Below are 24347 nucleotides of genomic sequence, written 5' to 3'. Positions count from 1 at the left end.
GAATTAAGGAGAATCCCAAGACATTTGAAAAGTACATAAAGAGCAAGAGTGTAGCTAGGGAAAGGGTAGGTCCACTCATGGACAAAGGAAGGAATTTATGTGTGCAGCCAGACGAAGTAGCTGAGGTCCTTAATGAGTAATTCACATTTTATTCACCAAGGAGATGTTGGGTGACTTGAAAAATTTTGAGGTAGATAGTGGGAGGTGATGTCCTCGTGGTATTATCACTGGACTATTACTCCAGAAACTCAACTAATGTTCTGGAGACCGGGTTCGAAACCCACCACAGCAGATCCACTGATGACCATGAAACCACTGCCGATTGTCAGAAAAACCCATATGGATCATTAATGGAAATTTACCACCCTCACCTGGTCTGGTCTAAATGTGACTCCAGACACACATGAATGTGGCTGACACTCAACTCCCCTCTGAAAAGACCTAGCAAGCCACTCAGTTGTGTCAATTGCTATGAAGTCTCAACAAAGAAACAAAACTTTTCAGAGCACCTGGCATTGACCTAGTCATCGGAAATGATGATGGCACAAACAGCCTGTGGACCCTGCAAAGTTCTCCTTACTAACATCTGGGGGCTAGTGCCAAAATTAGGAGAGCTGTCTCATAGACTAGTCAAGCCATAGCCTGACCGATCATACTCATGGAAGAACGAAGTCCCAGACACCACCATTTCCAACTGAAGAAAGCTTACTGAACCCAAAACATTAACTCTGCTTTCTCTTCACAGATGCTGCCAGACCTGCTGAGATTTTCTCGCAATTTATTCTTTTGTTTCCAATTTCCAGCTTGCACTTGGTTTTTTTTTGACCACCACCACCATCCCTGGACATATCCTATCTCAACACCAGGTGGTGACGGAACCAACAGGAGGGAAAAACATATTTTACCTTGCCCTTACCAATTTGCCTGCTGCAAATGCATCTGTCCATGACAGTATCGGTAAGAGTGATCACCGCAGAGTCCTTATGAGATGAAGTCCTGACTTCACATTGAGAATACCCTCCATTGTGTTATGAGGCACTATCACCGTGTTAACTGGGACAGACTTTGAAAAGATCTAGCAACTCAAGACTGGGCTTTCATGAGACGCTATGGGACATTCAGCACAATCTGCAACCTCATGGCCCTGCATATTCTCCACTCAATCATTACCATCAAGCTAATGGATCAGTTCTGGTTCAATGGAGAGCACAGAAAGGCATGCCAGAAGCAATACCAGGCATATCTAAAAATGAGGTGTCAAACTGATGAAGCTACCAAACAGGATTACTTGCATGCCAAACAGCATTAGCAGCAAATGATGGACAACCAAATAATCAGATCTATGCTCTGCAGTCCTACTACTTCAAGTTGTGACTGTTCGTGGGAAATTAAACAACTCACTGGAGAAGAAGGCTCCACAAATATCCTCAATAATGGAAGGGCTCAACACATCAGTGCAAAAATAAGGCTGAAGCATTTGCAGCAATCTTCAGCCAGAAGTGCCAAGTGGATGATCCATTTTAGCCTCCTCCAGTGGTCCCCAGCTACACAGATACCAGTCTTCAGTCAATTTGATTCACTTCACATGATATCAAGAAATGATTGGAGGCACTGGATATTGCAAAGGCTATGAGCTCTAACAACATTCCAGCAATTGTATGAAGGTCTATGTACCAGAATTTGCCGCTCCCCTAGACTAGATCTTCCAGTACAGTTACAACACTGGCATCTACCTGACAGTGTGGAAAATTGCCCAGGTGTGTCCTGGACACAAAAACAGGACAAATCAAAGTCAGCCAATTACTACCCCATCAGTCTGCTTTCAATCATCAGGAAAGTGATGGATGATGTCATCAACAGTGCTATTAACCAGTATTAGTCAGTGACACTCAATTTGGGTTCCACCAGGGCTACATAGCTCCTGACCTCATTATTGCCTTGATTCAAACATAATGTCATAGTCATAGAGTCATATAGCATGAAAACAGACCCTTCAGTCCAACTTGTCTGCTGACCAGATATCCTGAACTGATCTAGTCCCATTTGCCAGCAATTGCCCCTTATTCCTCTAAATCCTTCCTATTTATGAAACCATTTAGATGCCTTTTAAATGTTGTAATTGTACCCACCTCTAACAACTCCTCTGGCAGCTCATTCCATACATGCACCACCATTTGCAAAGAGCTGAATTCCAGCTGTGAAGCGAGAATGTCAGCCCCTGACATCAAAGCTGCATTCAACCTGGTGTGGCATCAAGGAGCCCTAGCAAAAATGAAATCAGTGGGTATCAGGGGACAAACTCTCTGTTGGTTGGAGCCTTACATCTATGGGCAGGAAATTATTGACAACAATTCTTAGGGGTAGGATTTACTTATAACTGGAAACAAATGGACCTATTAGGGAGAGTCAGTACGGTTTTGTACGGAAGAGGTCTTGTCTTACAAATTTGATTAAGGTTTTTGAGGGAAGTGATAAAGATGATTGAGGGTAGAGCAGTGGATGTCGTCTATGTGGACTTTACTAAAGCATTTGACAAAGTCATTCATGGCAGCTGGTTCAGAAGATGAAGTAACATGGGAACCATAGTGAGACGGTAAGTTGGATACAAAATTGGCTTGGTCATAGAAGACAGAGAGTAGTTTTGTAAGGGTGTTTTTCTGACTGGAGGTCTGTGACCTGTGGTGTTCCACAGGTTGTATGTTCTGTTGTATGTAATACACATAAATAATTTGGATAAAAATGTAGGTGAGCAGATTTGTAAGTTTTCAGATGACATGAAAATTGTGGATAGTGAGGAAGATTGTCAAAGGTTACAGCATGATATAGGTCAGTTGGAAAGTTGGGTGGAGAAATAGCAGATGGAGTTTAAACTAGACAAGTGTGAGGTGATGCATTTTGGAAGGTCAAATGTAAGAGAAAAGTATACAGTAAATGGCAGGACCCTTAGGAGGATTGGTAAACAGAGGGGTCTTGGGTGCACGTCCATAGCTGCCTGAAAGTGGCAACATAAGACAATAAAGTGGTAAAGAAGGTGTATGGCATGTTTGCTTTCATCAGACAGGGCATTGAATATAAAAGTTGACAAGTTATGTTGCAGGTGTATAAAACACCAGTTAGGCCACATTTGGAGTATGGTGTGCAGTTATGAGATGGATGTGGAGGATTTGGAGAGGGTGCAAAAGAGGTTTACCAGGATGTTGCCTAGACTGGAGTTTATTAGCTACAAGGAGAGGATGGGCAAACTTAGATTGTTTTTGCTAGAGCATCAGAGGCTGAGGGTAGAACTGTTAGAAGTATATAAAATAGGATGGATAGTTAGACTATTTTGCCCAGGATAGAAATGTCAAATACTAGGCGACTGTGAAGGGGGAATGTTTAAAGGAAATTTTACACAGATGGTGGTGGGTGTCTGGGACGTGCTACCAGGGGAGGTGTTAGAAACTGATAATACAACAACATTTAAAAGGCATTTAGACAGACTCATGAACAGGCAGGGAGAGTACGGCTGAAGTGGATTCAATAGTAATAATCAAAAGAGTATTGGTTACATAACTGCTGGGGAAAAATGCAGGGATGGGTGAAATAGCAGGACAGTGAGACTAGTTGGTTGCCTCTATCAAACAGGTACATACCCATGATGGGCTGAATGACCTCTGTATCATTCTCGACTCTGGATTATACTTTCAAACATAATATTTTAAATTAATTAATTAATCTACAAATAATATGAACTGAACCCTTGTCTTTTTATCTGTCTGTGTGGACTTTCTTTCCTGACATCAGTAAAATGAATCTCCCTGTGCAAGTTATCAGACAAGGCTTGGCTTGAGGCAGTAATGCAAAATGAATAATAACACCAGCACCTCATGTCAAAAATGTTTGCACTAAAGTTACCTTCCTCTTTGTCAGCTTGAATATTGCAGTAACAGTTTTGTACTTTTATTCTTATGTTATTTAAAAGAATTCTATTAATAACGATTAATTTCCTTTGGATGTTCCGAATTCTCATGGCAATCTAATTTATACATTTGCTAAGCCAGAATAGTAAAAAAGGAAAACTCTATTTTTGATCATACGTTCTGAGCTACACCTTAGGTTCCTTTCATTGTTCTGATGGGATGATCCTTCCTGTACAGAGGCTTCACAGTGAAAGAAGAAAAAGCTGCAACTGCTCAAATTGCCAGCTTGATCTCAAACAGGATTTCTGGTTGTTTTTCAAGTTTCTTGGTATGCATGTACAGTGTTAAGAAAAAGTAAGAACTGAAAGAGTTAATGTCAACACAGTAAAAGTTTATCTGCAAATATTTTTGCACAAAAGATGGGAGAGTACCAGGCTACAAATAGACAATGGTCGGCCTGAGTGGTTAGTTGCAGTTTGAACTCTGATCTGAGCTGGGATGTTTTTGGAGAGGGAAAGGAAACCAGATGCTTCCCAATTGGAAAATGTACAGAGTGAGTCAAACTGCTGCCACATATCCCATTCCTCTCCATTAGTTGCAACAGCAATAACAGACACCCGTGAACCGATTGACAGATAATGAAACAGCAATCTGGCTATTTGTGCAGGTCATAGGTCTGCAGCAAAGAGAGAACTTGGGGGGACTAGATTTAATCTTGAAAAAAACTTGTTTGCTGCTCAGATATGAAGAATTATTTCCCTACAGCTGAGGTTTGTAAAGTTGCGCTGAAACTTACACTAAAGGGAATAACTCTTAGTCCCTAAAAGTGACTGCTTTTGATTGATATATATTTTCATGTATGTTCCAATTTCATGATCTTCTTAGAGCATTTAAACCATGGTAGACATCTCTCATCTCTAAGCGAGAGAATGGTGCAGGAATTAAGCAGATCTGATCAAAAGCAATCAATGCAATGTCTGTAAAGCATATCACTGGATGATGTTCCAAAACTCGACTAACTTAATTCTCGTTCCAAGCTTAGGCAATTTATGGCCTCAGGACGTAATACTAGATTTCACAGCTTCAGGGTATGACCTCTTTACTCCATCCTTCTTACATCCCCACCTTCCCCAGCTATGTTATGTCTTGTTGGCTTTTTTTTCTCAGCACAGCAGACCCATTTTCTCCTTTTTCACAGCTAATATTTACACCAAATTTACAAATCTATCACTCTTTCCCACCATTATCATTGCCTTTCTCTTTAGCTGTGGGCACAATCACCATATCAGTTGCTCCTCCTCCCCCTATCACTAGCATAAAAGCCATAGTTTTCCAGCTCCTCTCAGTTCTGAAGAACAGTTATATTACATTCAAAATGTTAACTCTGATTTCTCTCCACAGACACTGCCACACCTGTTCAGTTTCTCTAGCACTTTCTGGTTTGATTTCAATCTGGTGTTCAGTATAATCTTTTACTGAGAATCATAAGCAGAATATTTGCTGCAGGGTGTCAAACAATGCAGTATAACGGATTGCTTTGTTGCATTTGTGGTTTTACTATTTATCTTCACTTTCGAAAGACTACACTAGCACAGTAATATAAAAGCAAAATACTGCAGATGCTGGAAATGTGAAGCAAAAATAGAAAACGTTGGAGAAACTCAGCAGGTCTAGCAGATCTGTGGAAATAGAAAGTTTTGAGTTCAATACCAATTTTTTCCAAACCTGTTCTGAAGAAGAGACCTAATGGACTTAAAAATTTAACTCTGTTTCTCACTTCACAGATGTTGCCATATCTACTAAATTTCTCCAGAATTTTGGGACATTTGCCCAGTATCTGTTACACTCAGTTTCCAATCAGGATCTTGAGAAACGGCAATAGCACCTTGCTGTAGAGATAGTAAGAACTGCAGATGCTGGAGCCAGAGATAACACAGTGTGGAGCTGGAGGAACACAGCAGGCCAGGCAGCATCAGAGGAGCAGGAAAGTTGACGTTTTGGGTTGGGACCTTTCTTCAGATTTCTCCAGCTTCACACTATGTTATCTCTAGCACTTTACTGTAGTTGGCTACCTAAATCTTAAATTTCACTCCCCACCATATGAATGTTACCGTGCCAGCAATACAACTGAATTTTTAGGCCCAGATTTTTGTTGAGTTGGGACAGCTCTTGAGTTCTTTAAAAATGTCACTCAGGACCCATTTCCAGGATTTCCACCCCTATTCTTGTTTCTGACATCATCCCACCTGCACCCCTCTGAAACAGAAATATGGACAGCAGGGGCCTTTTTAAAGGAGATGGATCTAGTGAGTTGGGAAGTTCCTTAATCAACCTTTCCATTTCTCCATTAACATCTGGTCCAGAGTGTCCAACTTGTTTTTATAGCAATGATTGGAAAGATTTTGCATTAATATGTTGACAAATATTGGCCAATATTTGGGTGGATATATTGAATGCCCACTATCACTTCCTGCAGAAAATATTGAAGGAGAGGTCAATTACAGGAGCCACTGGATTCGATCCCCACATTTCTGCCTCTATGTGCTTGAGTTACACAAGGAAACCAGGAGACCTTCACAGGAGATTTGAGCCTATTGCCTCATTAAAATGACAATAAGCTTTTAGAGAAACAACAGTTAGGTCTGCTTCATATTTCAGATTGATAAAAGCTTGGAAATTATGTTAATATTAGATTAGTAGTATTTCCTTTTTAAAGCATTAAATGCCCTGCTGTTGCAATTTCACATGAGGCATGAAAAGCTGCCTTTGGTGGAAAGATTGGTAACTCAGTAAACCCAAGCCAATTGTTCTTAAAAATAATTTAGATGATTGTGAGCATGTATAAGAGAATGAGAGGACTGTGAGCATGTCAGGCAAATGTACAAAAACAACTTGGCTAGAGGCATGTTAGTGTTCCAACTTCAGAACTACCAACAAGATGTTATCCAGTTCCACAGTTTCTGCTGTACCCAGTGTCTTTGGACAATGCTTGCTCTTATGTAATGTGAACTGAATGGTCTGAACATCTAAACCATAAGACAAACAGAAACAGGAAAAGGAGTAGGCCATTCAGCCTCTGAGTCTGCTCCACTATTCAATAGGATCATGGCTGATCCATCATTCCTCACATCCACTCCTGCCTTTTCCCCATAATCTTTGATTCCCCTATTGATCAAGGATGGGATTCAGGGTGAGCTTGCCAATTGGATACATAATTGGCTTAATGGCTGCAGACAGAGAGTAATGGCGGAGGGTTGCTTTTCAGACTGGAGGCCTGTGACCATTGGTGTTCCACAGGGATCGGTTCTGGGTCCCCTTTTGTTTGTCATTTATATAAATGATTTGGATGACACCGTGTTTAGTAAGTTTGCGGATGACACCAAAATTGGTGGCCTTGTAGACATTGAGGAAGGTTTTCTAAAATTACAAAGGGATCTTGATCAAATGGGTCAATGGGCTGAAAAATGGTAGATGGAGGTTAATCTGGATAAATGTGAGGTATTGCATTTTGGTATAACAGACGAGGGTAAAGCTGATAAAATTAATGGTAGGGCTTTGGGTAGTGTTGTAGAAGAGAAGGACCTATAGGTGCAGGTACATAATTCTTTAAAGTTTGCACCACATGTAGACAGGATGGTTAAAAAGGCATTTGGCATGCTTGCTTTCATTGCTCAGTCCTTTGAGCATAGGAGTTGGGACTTTATGTTGAGGTGGTACAGGAGATTAGTGAGGCCTCTTCTGGAATACTGTGTCCAGTTCTGGTCGGCCAGTTATAGGAAGGATATTATCAAGCTGGAGAAGGTTCAGAAGAGATTTAGTAGGATGTTGCCAAGTATGGAAGGTTTGAGTTATAAAGAAAGACTGGATAGGCTGGGACATTTTTCATTGGAGAGTAGGAGGTTGAGAGGTGACCTGAAAGAAGTTTATGAAATAATGAGAGATTTTGATATAGTTGATGGTAGTTGTCTTTTCTCTAAGATGGGGAACTTCAAGACTGGGTGTTACATTTTTAAGGTGAGAGGAGAGCGATTTTAAAAAGAGGCAACTTTTTTACACAGAGTGGTTCGCATGTGGAATGAACTTCCTGATGATGTGGTGGATGGGGGTACAATTACGATGCTTAAAAGACATTTGAATGGATACATGACTAGGAAAGATTTGGAGGGATATGGGACTAGTTTAGTTTGGAATTATGTTCGGCATGTACTGGTTGGACCGAAGGATCTGCTTCCATGATGTATGGCTCTATGACTCTATCTATCTATCTCAGCTTAAATATGCACAAGCACTCTGTCCCCCCAGCTCTCTGTGGCAAGGAGTTCTCTCAACCTTTTGAGAGAAGAAAGTTTTCCTTGTCTCAGTCTCAAATTGGTGCCACTTTATTCTGAAACTCTTCCTTTTAATTCTAGACTCTCCCATGAGGGGTAATATCCTCTCAGCATTTACGCTGTTGAGCTCTTTAAGAATTCTATATGTTTCAAAGCGACCACCTCTCATTCTTCTAAATTCCAGTGACCCAACCTATTTAACTTTTGCTCATAAGACAATTCCTCCATACTAGAGGGAGCAAATTACTTCAGATACCGGAATCTGTACTGAAAATAAAAATTGCTGGAAATCACAGCAGATCAGGCAGCATCCATGGAGAGAAAGTAAGCTAATGTTTCAAGTCTAGATTACTCTTCATCAGAGCTGAAGTGAAGTGTGGAGGGGACTGCATTTATACAATAGTTGTGCGGGGTGGTGGCATGCTGGAGTGCTGGGGGAGAAAGAATGTTAATAGTTCAGATTAAGTGATTGGAACGTGAGAATGGCAGAATAATGGTGTGTCTAACTGCCGGAGAGGAAAGAACAGATAACCAACTCCGGTGGGACTAAGGGGAGAGAGAACATGCTGCAGAGAATGTAACAAGCAAAACTATAAGAAAGGGAAGGAATGCGTTCGTAATTTGAAGGTGTTGAACTCAATATTAAGTCCAGAAGGTTGTAAAGTGCCCAGTCCAAAAATGTGATGTTGGCTAAGTGGTTAGCACTGCTGCCTCACAGCGCTAGGGACCCAGGTTCGATTCCACCCTTGGGCAATTATCCGTGTGGAGTCTGCACATTCTCCCCGTGTCTGCTTGGGTTTCCTTCAGGTGCACTGGTTTCCTCCCACAGTCCAAAGATGTGCAGGGTACGTGGATTGGCCATGTTAAATTGCCCATAGTGTCCAGGGATGTTTACATTTGGTGGGTTAAACATGGGAAATGCAGGGGTGGGGGAATGGGTCTGGGTGGGATGCTGTTTGGAGGGCTGGTGTGGACTTGTTGGGCTAGATGGCCTGTTTCCACACTGTAGGGCCTCCCTGACTCCTCCAGTTTTCACTGTGATTTGCTGGAGCACTACAGTGTGCTGAGGACAAAAAGTGGGCATGTGAGCAGGGTGCTGTGTTAAAATGACTGGCTACAGGAAGGTGGTGGTTATGCTTGAGCACAGACAAGGAGGTGTTCTGCAAAGTGGTCATCCAGTCTGTGTTTGGTTTCTCCAGTGTAGAGTAGGCCACATTGAGTGCAGTGAATACAGCCCTTCTCCCCCAGCACTCCAACTACACCCCCAAACTATTGCATAAATGCTGCCCCCTTCACAGTTCACTTCAGCTCTGATGAAGAGTCATCTCGACTCGAAACATTGCTTGCTTTCTCTCCATGGATGCTGCCTGACCCACTGTGATCTCCACAGTGTTTCCCTCCACACTAGAGATCATCCTAGCTAACACTATCTGAGCAGCCTCCAATAAAATAATATTTTTCCTTAAAAAAAGGGCGCAAAACTGCTCACAGTATTTTAGATGTGGTCTCACCAACAGCTTGTACGGTTGCAGTAAGACTTCCCTACTCTTATACTCCAACCCCCTTGAAATAACAGCCAACCTTCCATTAGCATTCCTGACTACCTGCTGCACCGATATGCTAGCTTTCTTTGTTTCATGTGCAAGTCCCTTTGTGTTGTAACTTACTGCAGTTTTGCTCCATTTAAATAATACTCTGTTCTTTCATAATCCCTTCCAAAGTGAAATTTCACATTGTCCCACATTATACTGCATTTGCCACATTATTTTCCCCACTTACTTAACCTCACAACATCTCTCTGTAAATTGTAGGTATCCCTTTCACAACTTGCTTTTCCACGTATTTTTGTGCCGTCTGCAAGTTTGGCTATAATACATTCACTTCCATTTTTTAAAATTCATTCATGGGATGTGTGCGTCGCTGGCTGGCCAGCATTTATTGCCTGTCCTTAATTGCCCTTGAAGGTGATGACAAGCTGCCTTCTTGAATTACTGCAGTCCACGTGCTGTAGGTTGAACACAATGTCCTTCGGGAGAGAATTCCAGGATTTTGACCCAGTGACAGTGAAGGAATGGAGATTTATTTCCAAGTCAGGATGGTGAGTGGCTTGGAGGTGGTGGTGTTCCCATGTATCTGTTGCCCTTGTCCTTCTAGGAGGTGGGGACAGCAGATATCTGGCTTGAATTTCTCTCTCCCGATCACCTCAGTGCCTAATGGCAGACTTGAATTTGGCAGAGATAGTTGTTCACTGTGTTGCTTCTCATTTCAGCTACAGATGCTTCCACTGTTGCTCTATCACTATACATTCTTCTGAGTGCTGGAGATAGTTCAGTTTTTGCTGGCACTTCTCTAACTTTTATTGCCACTTGGAATCTGAACATACTTCAGTTTTGATTGCCGCAGAAAACATTTCGAGTAAATTACTATGGTTATAACTTCCCATCTCGTTTATGATATTAAGCAATTGTTTTATTCAAATGTAACTAACCTTTTTTATTAGGTTCTGCCAAGTGTTTAAGAATCTCAGCAAAATTTGCTGCCAGCTTCTCCTCATATTTCTGATTTTCAACCTCTTCCACCTTTTGAATTAAATTTGAGGTCAATACATGGCCTTCTACTCAGAAGAGAGAATTCTTGGTTGTGAAATATAAAAGGATTTTCTTATATTTCGTGTCCCCTTTGTTGGAGAGTTGCTTGTAGCATACAAGTGCAATGCCACCTAGAACATGTAGCTGGATTTCTGTTGCCTGTAAGCAGTGTTATGTCAACCAAGGCTCTTTGTCTGATAATACTGTGACATCTGCTCCCACATCTAACCTGAAAGTCACAGGATGCCCATTGACATAAATGCATGCTAAAATGTTTGGACTGACTTGCCCTGCGAAAACTTTAGGCTGATCTTCTAATGGAGATTGTTCTATCTTATTTATCTCATTGTGTGGGTTATTCTGTCTTTTACTTTTCTGTAACTGACCTATTATCTTATAATAAAAGCATATAGTTTTGAAAGCTGGGCACTGTTTGCACCTGTGAGGTGTCTTTGTTCCATAGAACTGGCAAGGACCTTCATTGTCTGATGTTTGTTTTACCTGTTCTATGACCTTATCTGGTGTGCCTTTTGTGGTTTTGTTCATAAAGAAATGAATAGATTCTATAGATCTCCTTGCTAAGTTTTATCTTAAAACAAAGAACTGTGGATGCTGGAAATCTGAAACAAAAGCAGAAATTGCTGGAGAAACTCAGCAAATCTGGCAGCATCTCTAGAGAGAAAGCAAAGCTAATGGTTTGGGTTCAATAACGCTTTTGCAGCGCCTTCTGTTTTATTTCTGCACTTTTGATACATTTACCATCTAAATTGCTTTCTCTAGAATTAGGTTTTCCTTGAATTGAAATAAATCTGTAAAAGACTCATCTGTAATACATATGACAATCTGGTCTCTTATGGATTCTGAGTTTGTCACCACAGTCGCATTTCTCTGTGAGCATGTAAAGATTGTTAATGAAATCATGAAACATGGAAGCTGAATTTTTTTGTCAAATCTTGCCTTTTTAATAAATTTATTAGTTTGAAATAATTGTCAAAGGCTTTCCATGCCTCTGTGAATTTAACTGGATGTTTCATTTACCCCTTGGTGAACAATAACATCATCTGCAAATCTCCTAAATATGTAAATAAGTGTATTTTTTGTTCAGTTTCTGTCTTTATATCTAGTTTAGAAACAATTCTATACCTTAAGAATTATTTACTGCAGGATTTACTGCAAATGGCCTAGTGGTATTATTGCTGGACTGTTAATCCAGAGACCCAGATAACGTTCTTGGGGACCCGGGTTCGAATCCTGCTACGGCAGATGTATGGAATTTGAATTCAATAAAAAATGTCTGGAATTAATAGTCTAATGATGACTGTGAATCCATTGTTGATTGTCAGGAAAAACTGACCTGGTTCACTAATGTCCTTTAGGGAAGGAAACTGCCATCCTTACCTGGTCTGGCCTACATGTGACTCCAGACCCACAGCAATGTGGTTGGCTCTGACCTGCCCTCTGATCAATTAAGGACGGGCAATGAATGCTGCTTAGCCAGTGACGCCTTCATCTCGTGAATGAATATATAAAAAAAATTTGTGAAATTAAAGCTTCCTGGTAATACTGTTTCTGATGCCATGGTTTCTGAGCATTATTGCTGGTATTTATAGGCTACATGAATTTTACCTAAACAACTATACAGCTTGTTAGAAATTCACCGGCTCCACATCTGTCTCCTAGGAAATTCCTCCTTTACTCTAATGTCTTTGTGATATCATCGCAGTGGCTGGTGCTTAAACAGTATTAACCTTTTCAGACCATTTCAGCCCCATCAACAACGGATAGATAGTCCAACAGCAGTTAGATGGTAAGGATGAAGTCAAGTGAGTTTCTTCCCTTTTCACTGATATTTTCACCATCGGCTTCAGGTCCAGTCTGGTAGATGTGTTCATTAGGATGCAGTCAGGAGTTGTACTACTGAGCCACCCTTGATGATGAATGTTGATGCTCTCCTCCCATAGTATATTTTGTGTCTTTGCTACCCTTAGTGCTTCTTCCAAATGGAGTTCAATAATGAACGAGGACTAATTCATTACCTGAGAAATAGGGATAGGTGATAATCTGCAGAAGGATTCCTCACTATAACTGACCTACCATCATAGCAGAATCATGAAATAGTTCCTATCAAGTGCGTGTTGGTTCTCTACAAATGTTATGCAAACAGTCCCACTCCCTCATTCTTTTATATAGCCCAGCATTTTGTTTTCTTCAGATAATTAAGTAAATTTTTTTGATTGCCTCAGTTGAACCTGCCTTTACAGCACGCTCAGACTGTGCATTCCAGATCCTGCAAACTTGCTGTGTAAAAATGCTTTCCTTCATATCAGCATTGTTTCTTTTGCTAATCACTTCAAATTGATCTTTTTGACTTCTTGATTCTTCTGCTAATGGGAACAGTATTGTACTATCTTTTCTGTTAAGGTCACTCAAGATTTTGAAGACCTATGTCAAATCTCTGCTTCTACTCCAAGGAGAACAGCCTAATGCACAATCAATCATTTTTGATATTAAATAAAATTAAATCACTCTAAATCCAGGGTGGGGTTTGAACTCATGTCTTCAGAGGATTAGTCCAGGCCTTTGGATTATTCATCCAATGACATTGCTACTACGCTCTTGTACCCATTCTGTGATGAAGAAGCAGCAGAAGATTGTCTTTCTGCCTCTTCCTCTGTTATATTTTCTGAGGAACTGAGTAGGTTGCCATTACCTTCTGCAGGGAACCTTTTCTACTCTAACTGCTTGATTACATCTTTCCTAAGTTTGTCTAATGAAGGCATCTATTCATTTCATTGTACATGTAAACATTTGAATTTCCTGGTGATGCCTATCCTGGAGTTCCTAAATTAATGCTTAGATCTTATAATATTGACCAACAAAACAGAGAACAATTCAAATAAGGGTGCATACATTGATAGCAAAATAAGTAATTCCTGGACGACACTCAGCTTTTCATCATTTGTGTATTTAAAAAATGAATGGGAGTTCATGGAAGGTCTTTAATTCAAAATGAAGTAGACCTGTTCAGATCATTGGCTAAAATAGCCTTGTTTTCCCACCTGTGCAAATGCAATGAAGAGAAGTTGGTTGTGGGTATATTTTAAGCCTGGAAGGGGATGTTCAGGACCATGATCACGAATCCATTTCTGATATGCCTGGAATACAGATAAAATGACTGTTCACTATAGACTATTGCAATTTAAAAATGCCGTTTTTTAAAAGAAATATTACAAGTTCACTCACATAGTATGCAAGTTTAAGCCCTCCCATATCAGCAATGTTTTCTCCAAGTGTAAGTTGGCCATTGACCTGTAGAGGGAGACCAATAGTAGCAAAATATATTGTAAACAGGATACAGTCCAATATAAAATGATTCCCCTTAAAATCTGATGTACTTCCCACTAAGTAGCATATATTTTCTAACAATCAGAAACATGCTTTTTTTTGGGGCATGTTGGGGATATTTTTTATATTGACTTCAATCTATTGTTTATCCTGAACATTTCCTCCATATATTGAAAATTTGAAAATGGAATCCGCTTTACTCTGTAAATTTCATCATGCATTAATCATTTCTAATTAACCATCTGAGTTTCTTTTCAGGAGATGTATTGCCAAGGAGAGTAACGTGGATATGTACAATTAAAGGAAATAGTTGCCCAGGTATCAGCATACACCCATGTTGTGGCAGAGAGGCATTGCTCATTTTCACCATCTGCCTCCTTCAAAGTATGAACTGTGCAGTCTGATCCAGTCATCCAATCATATCATTCACTTTCTACTCTTTCAATATTCTTGAAATAACTCCATAGAGGCTTGTATCCCCTCGCCCTTTATTTATAGCCTTTGACACTGATACAGCTCCCTCAGAGGCAGCTCTCAGGATGTCTGATACTCCTCTTAATATCTGTCAGCCAGGGCTCTCTGATTAGACCAGATAAACAGTCCCAATCAAAGAACGCATTCTTTGAGGTCCACCTGGCTGACCTCGTTACAATCACTGCAATTCTCTTCTGAATAATTACAAAAAAAAACAAAGTTAAGAAACTGAAGGCTAGTTACCTGAAGAGGAAATTGAGAGATTTGGTAAAAGTCTACAAAAAAGTTACTTCAAAAATTTGCATCTTGAAAATCTGACCTTGTATTTTACTTTCCCTTCTACTTACCTATCAATAGCATGCACCCACTCACACTACTAGGGGTATATCTGCGGCAGGTACAATACTGGGATGATCAAAACATTCAGTGCAAGTTACTGATTCTGGAAAATGAATGCACTTGGCCTACTCACGAGAGAAAATCACCACAACTATTTAATTTGGTTAAATGCAAGGTATTGCATTTTGGTTAAACAAGCCAAGGCAGGACTTATACAATGTAAAGTAGGGCCTTAGGTAGTGTTGTAGAACACAGAGGACTACGAGTTCAAGTACATAATTCTTTGAAGTTTGCATCACATGTAGACAGGATGGTTAAGAAGGTGTTTAGCATGCTTGCCTTCATTGCTCAGACCTTTCAGTATAGGAGTTGAGACATCATGATGTTGTAGGTGATGATGTTGGTGAGGACTCTTCTGGAGTACTGTGTCCAATTCTGGTTTCCCTGTTATAGGAAGGATATTTTTAAGATGGAAAGGGTTCAGAAATGATTTACCTGGATGTTGCTGGGAATGGAGGGTTTGAGTTATAGGGAGAGGCTGGATAGGCTGGTACTTTTTTCATTGGAGTGTAGGAGTTTTTTTTTAAATCATGAGGAGAATAGATAAGGTGAATGGCAGATGTCATTTCCCTAGGGCGGGGGATTTCAAGACTAAAGGGCATATTTTTAAAAGGTGAGAAGAGAAAGATTTAAAAAAGACACCAGGGACAATTTTTTTTACACAGAGAGAGTGGTTTGTGTATGGAATGAACTTTCAAAGGAAGTGGTGGATGCAGGTACAGTTACAACATTTAAAAAGAAAGCTCGGATAAGTACAGGAATAAGAAATGTTAAGTGGGAAATGGGCCAAGTGCAGGCAAGAGGGACTAGTTTAGTTTAGGATTATGGTCAGCATCAACTGGTTGGACTGAAGGCTCTGTTTCCAAGCTGTATGACTCTACAGCTAACCTGTACGTCTAAAATTCTTTTCTGTTCCCTCAGTGTCAGTAGATTGTGAGCTTTGTGCTTAGGACTGCACTGAAACAATCCTCAAGGACCAAGGTGGTATTTGTCTCAGTAAATCTGGTGTCGTTGAAGCACTACTTTCAAAGTTTTGTTGCTTACATCCTCAATGATCGATTCCTGTGCCATATTTTGATATCCAGCTCACACCTTGCAGTCTGTAAGTGATGAACGTGGGCACTTTTGGATTAATGGCCTACTTGAGAGCAGGTTGAATTTTCATAATTAAGTCCTGAAAGACCTGTGTTAGGGCAGTTGTCAGGTTACATATGCCATTCAGTTCCTCAAGCCTGTTCCACCATTCAATGAGATCATGACTGATCAGTGGCCTAACACCATCTACTTGCCTTAATACTTTTGCTTAACAAATATTTATCTATCTAAAATTTTAAATTAACAGCTGATCCAGCATCTATTGTGGTTTGTGGAAGAGAGTTCCAAGCATTTACTACCCTTTGTATATATAAGTGCTTCCTAATATCTCTTCTGAACAATCTGGCCCTAATTTTTAGACTATGTTGGCTAGTTCTAGAATCCCCAACCAGTGGAAATACTTAATCTTTACCTACCCCGTGTTTTTCCATGAATATCTTGAAGACACCAATCAGCTCACTCCTTAACTTACTAAATTCTGGAGAAAACAGGTCTAATTCATACAATCTCTCCTTATAACTCAACTCTTAAAGTTTGGGTTTCATTATTGCAAACCTACATTGTACTTCCTCCAAGGCTAATATATCCTTCCTGAGGTGTGGTGTCCAGGTCTGCTTACAGTACTCCAAGTGAGGTCTAACCACGTAGTTTGCAACTGCATCATAATATCTGCATCCTTATATACTCCATTCCTCTAGATGTAAAGGCCAGTATTCCATTAGCTTTCTTGATTACTTGCCAAGTAATATGGTATATCATAGATGTGTATGGTTGTTGTGAAAGGCTCAATTGAGAGCAGTTGAGGAAAGAAAACTGAGAACAAGCACCAAGTTGGTGTTTAGACTTAGCATCTGATGACACCCGTTTTCACCACAATTTTGTGTAATTTTGAGTACAATAATGGAGGAAAATTCAATCCTAAAATATCAAATCATTAATAAACTTAAGTATGGTTCTCAAAGGTATTTAGATTTTAAAATTCTAATATTATGATCAGATTAACAAAATACATTGAATGCTATTTCCAAATTATTTCATTTTCTTATTTCTTTCTAAACATTCTGACACACATTTTAAATGAGGTGTTGCCTTTCTTTGCATCTTCTATATAAAACCTCTGCCTCAATTTAAAAAAAAAGGGAATTCATAATTCATGCATCTTCAGCAGAAAAGGACACCAGGGAACTTACCATTTGGTCGTAAACTGTAAAGTTTTCATATAAATTGACAATGCATTGTGCTCTCCTAATAAATTTATTATAGGATCCTTCTGTCCACCATTTTTTCAGATTGCCATATTTATCATAATGACTACCTGAAACAAAACAAATATTCATAACAGTATTTTTAGATTGACATGTGAAATTTACATGTGAAAGCCAGCAAGGCAATGTAACAAAACAAAATCTTCACTATCGTTCCAACTTCATGACTTGCTCTATTGAGTAATTTATTCACAAATTTATAAAACCAACACTCCTGAAGCTGCAAGTTAGGGATTTGACTCTAAAGTCATTTGGGAATCAGTTATATTGCAACTGGGTTATTTGTATTTCTTCATGACAATTTACAATAGAATAAGATTATGAAATGAGGATTTAATCTGATTTGGGTTCTCCATGTAAGTGACTGCCGACAATCATGTTTTTCACAGTTGAACAACTCAATGAAATAAGTACCACCTGGTGAATACATTTATATCATTTTCTTTCCAGACTGAGTGAAGCATCTCTGTAAGCTTCATTCATTGTTACTAAAACAGGCAACCCAAAATTATGATTTTGAGGAAAGGTATATAGAGTTGCTTTTTAAGATAACTGCTTACTTTGAAATGGCAAATATATTTTTTAAACCAAATTTATGTTACAGAGTGAATACGGTTTGATCTCCTAGCACACCAAGCTTTAAGGAATCTATGCTCCCTAATGCCCATGGTTGGACAAGGTAAAAGTAAAGTCACCGTAGTCTGAGAGGGCCATAGGTTTGTTCTTTCATGAGAAAGACAACCGGAGGTTGTTTGACCTGAGGGACACCACACATCAGGCAAGGTCAACATTGTGGGGCCTTCACAGTGATCTTAGCCAGTGCAAGAATTGAACCGATGCCATCAGCGTCACTTTGCATTGCAAATCAGTTGAGCAGTCAACTCAACTAGGACAAGGACACATAATCTGAACATACATAACCACAAGGTAAAGTCTTGAACTAGCAGTTTCATAAGGTTAGGAATGGGTGGTAAAAGACCAAGCAGAAGTTGGACAAAAGCAACACCATTAAAGGAAAGAACAACAAAACGGTAGAAGTATTTCTAGTGTCCAAGCATCAGATTCAAAACGGGCAGAGCTACTGAGAGTAGAATGTAGGATTACGTCTGATTATACTGAAATTCCTGCATTTTACCATGAAATTTCTGAGCCATTTTGTGACAGGTGTATGATTAATATAAAATTTAATGCCTGCACAGATTAACATAAAGAACACTTGTTGTATTGCCAAGAGCATTGAAGGCTATTAAATTAGTGAAGAGCATGGGTTATCTACCAAATAAAACTGGTCAGACAACTGTTCTAACCTCATGAGTTAGGAGTCCCAGATGTACTAATAGTAACATAGGTACTCATTCAGGACATACAACTACCTAGTCCACAAAAATTCTAGTTTGGTTGGTGTCAGTGGGTGGAAGTTCTACGCTTCCAGAGATTTATTGTTTCTGCTGGTTCCTCGCAGTTCATAAAAGGTACAAGGAATGAAAGAAGTGATAAAATGAGTAAAAATTATTAAAGGTTCAGAAATGTGATAAGAAAGATTAAAGCTTAAGAGGTGGAAAGTCACATGTAAAATGGTAACCTTCCTTATTTATTGATCTACCTTTTGATATTTTGCTAGGAAAATCCTGCATGGATATTTTTCTGTGAATACATTTGGAAAATGGAGCGGCATTGGCAGTATCCCAGTCCAAACATATAATATCCAGACCAATTAATCACTAGTTTCCTCATGCACCTCTTTTAATCTGCTATGGTGGAAGCCAGAGGATTGGAGAGATTTGCCTATCTTTAATCCAATTACATTCTCCATCCTTTTTTAGAATTTACATTTAATCTGATTATTTCCTCAATTTAAAAACTGAAAGAACTGCGGATGCTTGAAATCAAGAACAAAAGCTGAAGTTGCAGGAAAAGCTCAGCAGGTCTGGCAGCATCTGTGAAGAAAAAAATCTGAGTTAACATTTCAGGCCCAATGACCCGTTCTGAGGAAGGGTCACCGGACCCAGAATGTTAACTCTCCTTTTTTTCTTCACAGATGCTGCCAGACCTGCTGAGCTTTTCTAGCAACTTCTGCTTTTGTTACTTCCTCAATTTGTTTTGTTTTGATGTATCTCTGGGACTTCACCTTTTGTTTTGGTCTTCACAAACAATACGTAATTATGCACTTTTGATACAATACAGATAATAATTTTTATTCACATTTCATGTATTTGGTGTATACAATTTTTTTTAAATCTTACTGATTTCCAAGATTTATCAGCAGTCACAAACACATTCACACCAACTTTGTTCAAAAGTGAATAGGACACAACTTAGAATTGCTGCCTGTTTTATTAGAATACTTAATCTGGCTTTATGGCACTTAAAAACAGAAAGTAAAAGACGCTTTCTGAGACTAAAACATACCCCAGTCATCATAACCATGTGTCAATTCGTGTCCTATAATAGTTCCAATACCTCCATAGTTCAAGGACCTGTCAACAGATATTTTGACATGAAGCAGTTTAAAATCTTGTTTATGTTGTCAACAATGTATATTGAACTAGGACAAATTATTAATTTGGAATACTTACTGAGGAAATTCAGAATCATAAAGTGGCGGCTGCAGAATCCCAGCTGGAAATACTGAGGAGGTGAATACGAAAGACATCAAACACAAATTTAACTGCAGAAACATTTTAGCATCCTGACAACTCTGCTTCTGCTCGAAAACAAGTTAATTTCCACAGTTTACAAACTTCTAGGCATACACTTGGGGTAAACTGTGCTTCCTGCAGATAGTGAAGTGTCAAGTGGCAAGTAATATTCACGTTCACAAGTGCCAGGCAATGACTATCTTCAACAAAATAGAATCTAACCATTGCCCCTTGACATTCAATGGCATTACCATCACAGAATCTCCCACTATCAACATCCTGGGAGTTATTGTTAACCAGAAACTGAAATGGACTAGCTATACAATTATTGTAGCTACAAGAGAGGTCAGAGACTAGGAATCCTGCAGTGAACAACTCATTTCATGACTCCCCAAAGCCTGTCCACAATATAGAAGGCAGAGGTCAATAATGTTATAAAGTACTCTCCACTTGCCTGGATGAGTGCAGGACCAACAACTCTCAAGATTGACAAAATCCAGGACTAAACAGTTTGCTTGATTGACACAACATCCACATTTACATCCTCCACCATGGTCACTCTGTAATAGCATTGTATACCATCTACAAGATGCACTGCTGAAATTTATCAAGGTTCCTTAGATAACACCTTCCAATCCCATTACTACTATAATTTAGAAGGAGAAGAGCAGCAAAATATGGGAACACCACTACTTCCCAGTTCCCCTTCAACCTAATTGCCATCTTGACTTTGAAATATATTGCTGTTCCTTCAGTGTCACTGGGTCAAAATCATGGAACTTTCTGCTTAACAAATTTGTGGATGTTCATACATTATATAGACTGCAGCAGTTCGAGAAGGTAGCTCACAGCGCCTTGTTAAATGCAATGATGGATGGGCAATAAATGTTCACCCAGCCAGTGATGCCCACATTCCATGAATGAATTACAAAAATGTTTAATAGGTCACAAAATAATTCTACTGTTCTTTCATTTCAGACTAATGCTTTTTTTGGAGTATGGATTTTCTGAATGGATCATAAAGTCATTGAAGAATAAAGGCTAATTGATCAGAGTATAAAGATTAATTGATCATCCGTTTCATATATGGAACAACCATGAAACTGAAGTGACGTTTACATTTCTCCGGAGTGCAGTTATTAATGTAGAGGAAACCTTACCATGGTCAAAATACAAATAACAATTCATTTACAAACTCTTATAAATAACAAACCTAATACTTAATGATTCTAAGCTGAACAAGCTTCTATGGAAACGTAGTAGGAGGGTTAATGAGAAAAAAAGGAATATGAAGATAAACAGGTACCTAACATTAAAAGGAGTCCAAAAATCTTAGATAGTACTGTAAATAGGGAGAGAAGGACCAATTAGGAACAACAAAGTGGATATACACATGGAAAAAGAGAGCTTAGTTAAGGTACTGTATGAATACTTCTTATGTGCCTTTACAAAGAAAGGAGATGCCACTAGGCCGTGGTGAAAGAGATGGTAATTCAAACACCATATGCGTTCAAAAATTGATAAGGAGTTGGCATTTGATAGGCTATCCATACTTAAGGTTAAAAAGGCACCAGGACCAGTTGGAATTCATCCAAGGATACTGAGGGAAGTGAGATCGGAAATTATGGTGGCATTATTCATGATTTTTCAGTTTTCTTTATATTCAAGGGTGGTACAAGAAGATTGGAGAAATGCAAACATTTCCCTTGGTTAAAAAAATCAATGTTTGGATAAACCAAGCATTACAGGCCATACAGTTTAACTTCTGTGGTGGGTAAAATTCTACAAACAATAATTCTAGACAAAATTAATTATCATGTGAACAAATGAGGGTTAATTAAGACATGCCAGCATGGATTTCAAGAGGGGAAATTGTTTAACTCACTTGCTGGAGTTTTTTTAAAGACGTTACATAAAGTGCTTTTGAGGATAATGCTTTGCTGAGGCATGCATGGGCTTTCAAAAGTTATAGCTCATAGAATAGAAAGGACAGTAACAACATGACTGTGTGATAGGAGACAGATAGAAATGGTTACTGGATTTTTTTGGGCTACTGGAAGTTTTGTAGTGAACTTTCCCAGGGGTCAGTATTGGAATTTAGGCACGATTTCAAAATGTCAGAATGGTACAAAAGTTGGAAGCAATTTGAACTGTGAAGAGGATAATGTAGAACTTCAAAAGGACATAGGCAAATAGGTAGAATGGGTGGATATTTGCAGGTACATCTAATTGTGATATCATTCATTTTGTTAAGAAAAAGATGAACAGGCAATATAAAATAAAGCTACATCTCTAAAGGGGAATGGTGGAACGTCAACACTGAGTGTATAAGTCATTGAGGTTGTACATCAGATTGAGAGCAGTTAATGAAGCATAGAGTATCTTGGGCTTTATTAATAGGCACATAATGTATACCAGCTCATGTTGAACTTATATAACATGCTACTTTGGCCTCAGCTGCAGTTTTGTGTCCAGTTCTGGCTATCACATTTTATGAAAGAATTGAAGGCAAAGTGCAGAAAAGATACATAAAAATAGTGTGAGCGATGAGGAACTTCAGTTATGATGATACAAAGAAGATGTTAGGACTGTCTTCCTTCAAGAAAAGGCTGAGAAGTAATTTGATGGAGATATGCAAAATCAAGAGTCTGGATAGAGTGGATAGGGACAAACTGTTCCTACGTGTGAAAGAATTGAGAATTAGAACAATTGGCAAAAGAAGCAGTAGCAATATGAAAACAAAGCCTTTTCGCGCAGCAAGTGATTAAGGTCTGGAATGCACTGCCTGAGAGTGTAGTGAAGACAGGTTCAAGTGAGACATTCAAAACAGTAATAGACAGTAATTGAAAAGGAACAATGAGCAGAGTTACAGGGAGAATGGTACTAAACGATCTGTTCATTTTGAAAGCCAGTGCAGACATGATAAGCCAAAAGTCCTGTGCTTTAACAATTCCATGATTCTGTGATGCAGAAAAAAACATTATTTGTAATTTTGAAATTTTACCCATTAAAGGGAGTAAATTTCCAATTTATCTGTGTATCAATAAACCAGTAAATAGCAATCAACACTGCTTTAGTTAGGGAAATATGTCTGACTGAACACTTTAATTTCTATTAGGTTGTGACTATACTGGCTGGCTGGGGTAAATTGCACACTATGTGTAGCTAGACTTTCAACAAGAAGTTTGGAGTGATTAGCTTTAAGCAGTGAAAATTATTGAAATGTCAGGTGCAGAGAAATACTAATTGGGGAATCTCATCTCTCTAATGTACACCAACCAAACTCATCAAATGGGAAACAATGCCCTTTTAGATGTGTTGTCAGGTATTTGCTTCATCTTAAGTGGAGAAATTTCCTTTAGAATTTGCTGCGAGTGATGGGTTTTGGTTAATGAAAATTTGGCCTTAGGAAAAAATAACTAGGATACATATCTGAAAGATGGCAAAATTAATTGTATATTCCATATTATGAAACAATAAAAACATGTGCACAATGCCAGTATGAATTGTAGAAGAAAAGGAGATTTTACCGAGAATCAGTAAAATAATATATTGATCTATGTTTACTTACCCATTTGGTTTTGTGTGGATAAATAATAAGCATTTAGTGTTTGAGGAGGAAGCAGCCATCTGTAAACAAACATTTTTGAATTATAAATTTTATCACAGTTCAGTTCAAAATTAAAGGAACAGGAAAGCTGACGTTTCGGACCTAGACCCTTCTTCAGAAATTTCTGACATTTCTGAAGAAGGGTCTAGGCCCAAAACGTCAGCTTTCCTGCTCCTCTGATGCTGCTTGGCCTGCTGTGTTCATCCAGCTCTATACCTTGTTTTCTCAGATTCTACAGCATCTGCAGTTCCTACTATCTCAGTTCAACATAACTTCAGTAGCATTATAATTACTAACAAAGGAGTACAACACAGTCTTTGACTTTTTTCAAATGAACAATTCATAAACCTGTGTAAAACATCTAGTTTATTTTCTGTGCTCCTCTACATTAACACAGCTAATGTTTTGGAGTAGATTTGTAGCTTGGGTTGTGGGTGTTGAGGTTGGTTGGCTCGCCAAGCTGGTTTCTTGTTTCGCAGACGTTTCATTACCATGCTGGCTAACATCCTCAGTGCAGCCTCCAATGAAGCGTCGGTGTGTTTTCCTGCCTGGTTTTTAAACTCTGGAGTCCGTTGAGATGGATTGCCTCACTTCCGGTTTTCCTTCGTAGTGGAATGTATATGGGTTCGAGTTCAATATGTTTATTAATAGCATGCTTCGTGGAGTGCCAGGCTTCTAGGAATTCTTGTGCCTGTCTCTGCCTAG

General features: G+C 39.1%; 1 protein-coding gene across 1 annotated transcript in view; it reads right to left on the bottom strand.

Annotated features, from left to right (window-relative positions):
* Positions 1 to 24347, bottom strand: part of LOC109930325 (endothelin-converting enzyme-like 1) — a 103812-nt gene that overhangs the window by 7983 nt on the left and 71482 nt on the right. The window contains exons 10-15 of the mRNA XM_048604476.1: positions 23604 to 23662; positions 19970 to 20021; positions 19803 to 19870; positions 17319 to 17443; positions 14059 to 14124; positions 13875 to 13970 (exon numbers count right to left, since the gene is read on the bottom strand). Coding sequence (XP_048460433.1) covers positions 13875 to 13970; positions 14059 to 14124; positions 17319 to 17443; positions 19803 to 19870; positions 19970 to 20021; positions 23604 to 23662 — 466 coding nt within the window. The remainder of the gene's footprint in view (positions 1 to 13874; positions 13971 to 14058; positions 14125 to 17318; positions 17444 to 19802; positions 19871 to 19969; positions 20022 to 23603; positions 23663 to 24347) is intronic.

The sequence above is a fragment of the Rhincodon typus genome, chromosome 13 (genome assembly GCF_021869965.1).
Source record: "Rhincodon typus isolate 14 chromosome 13, sRhiTyp1.1, whole genome shotgun sequence".
NCBI lineage: Eukaryota > Metazoa > Chordata > Chondrichthyes > Orectolobiformes > Rhincodontidae > Rhincodon > Rhincodon typus.
Note: the sequence above shows the minus strand (reverse complement) of the source record. Positions and strands in the feature narration are given on the sequence as shown.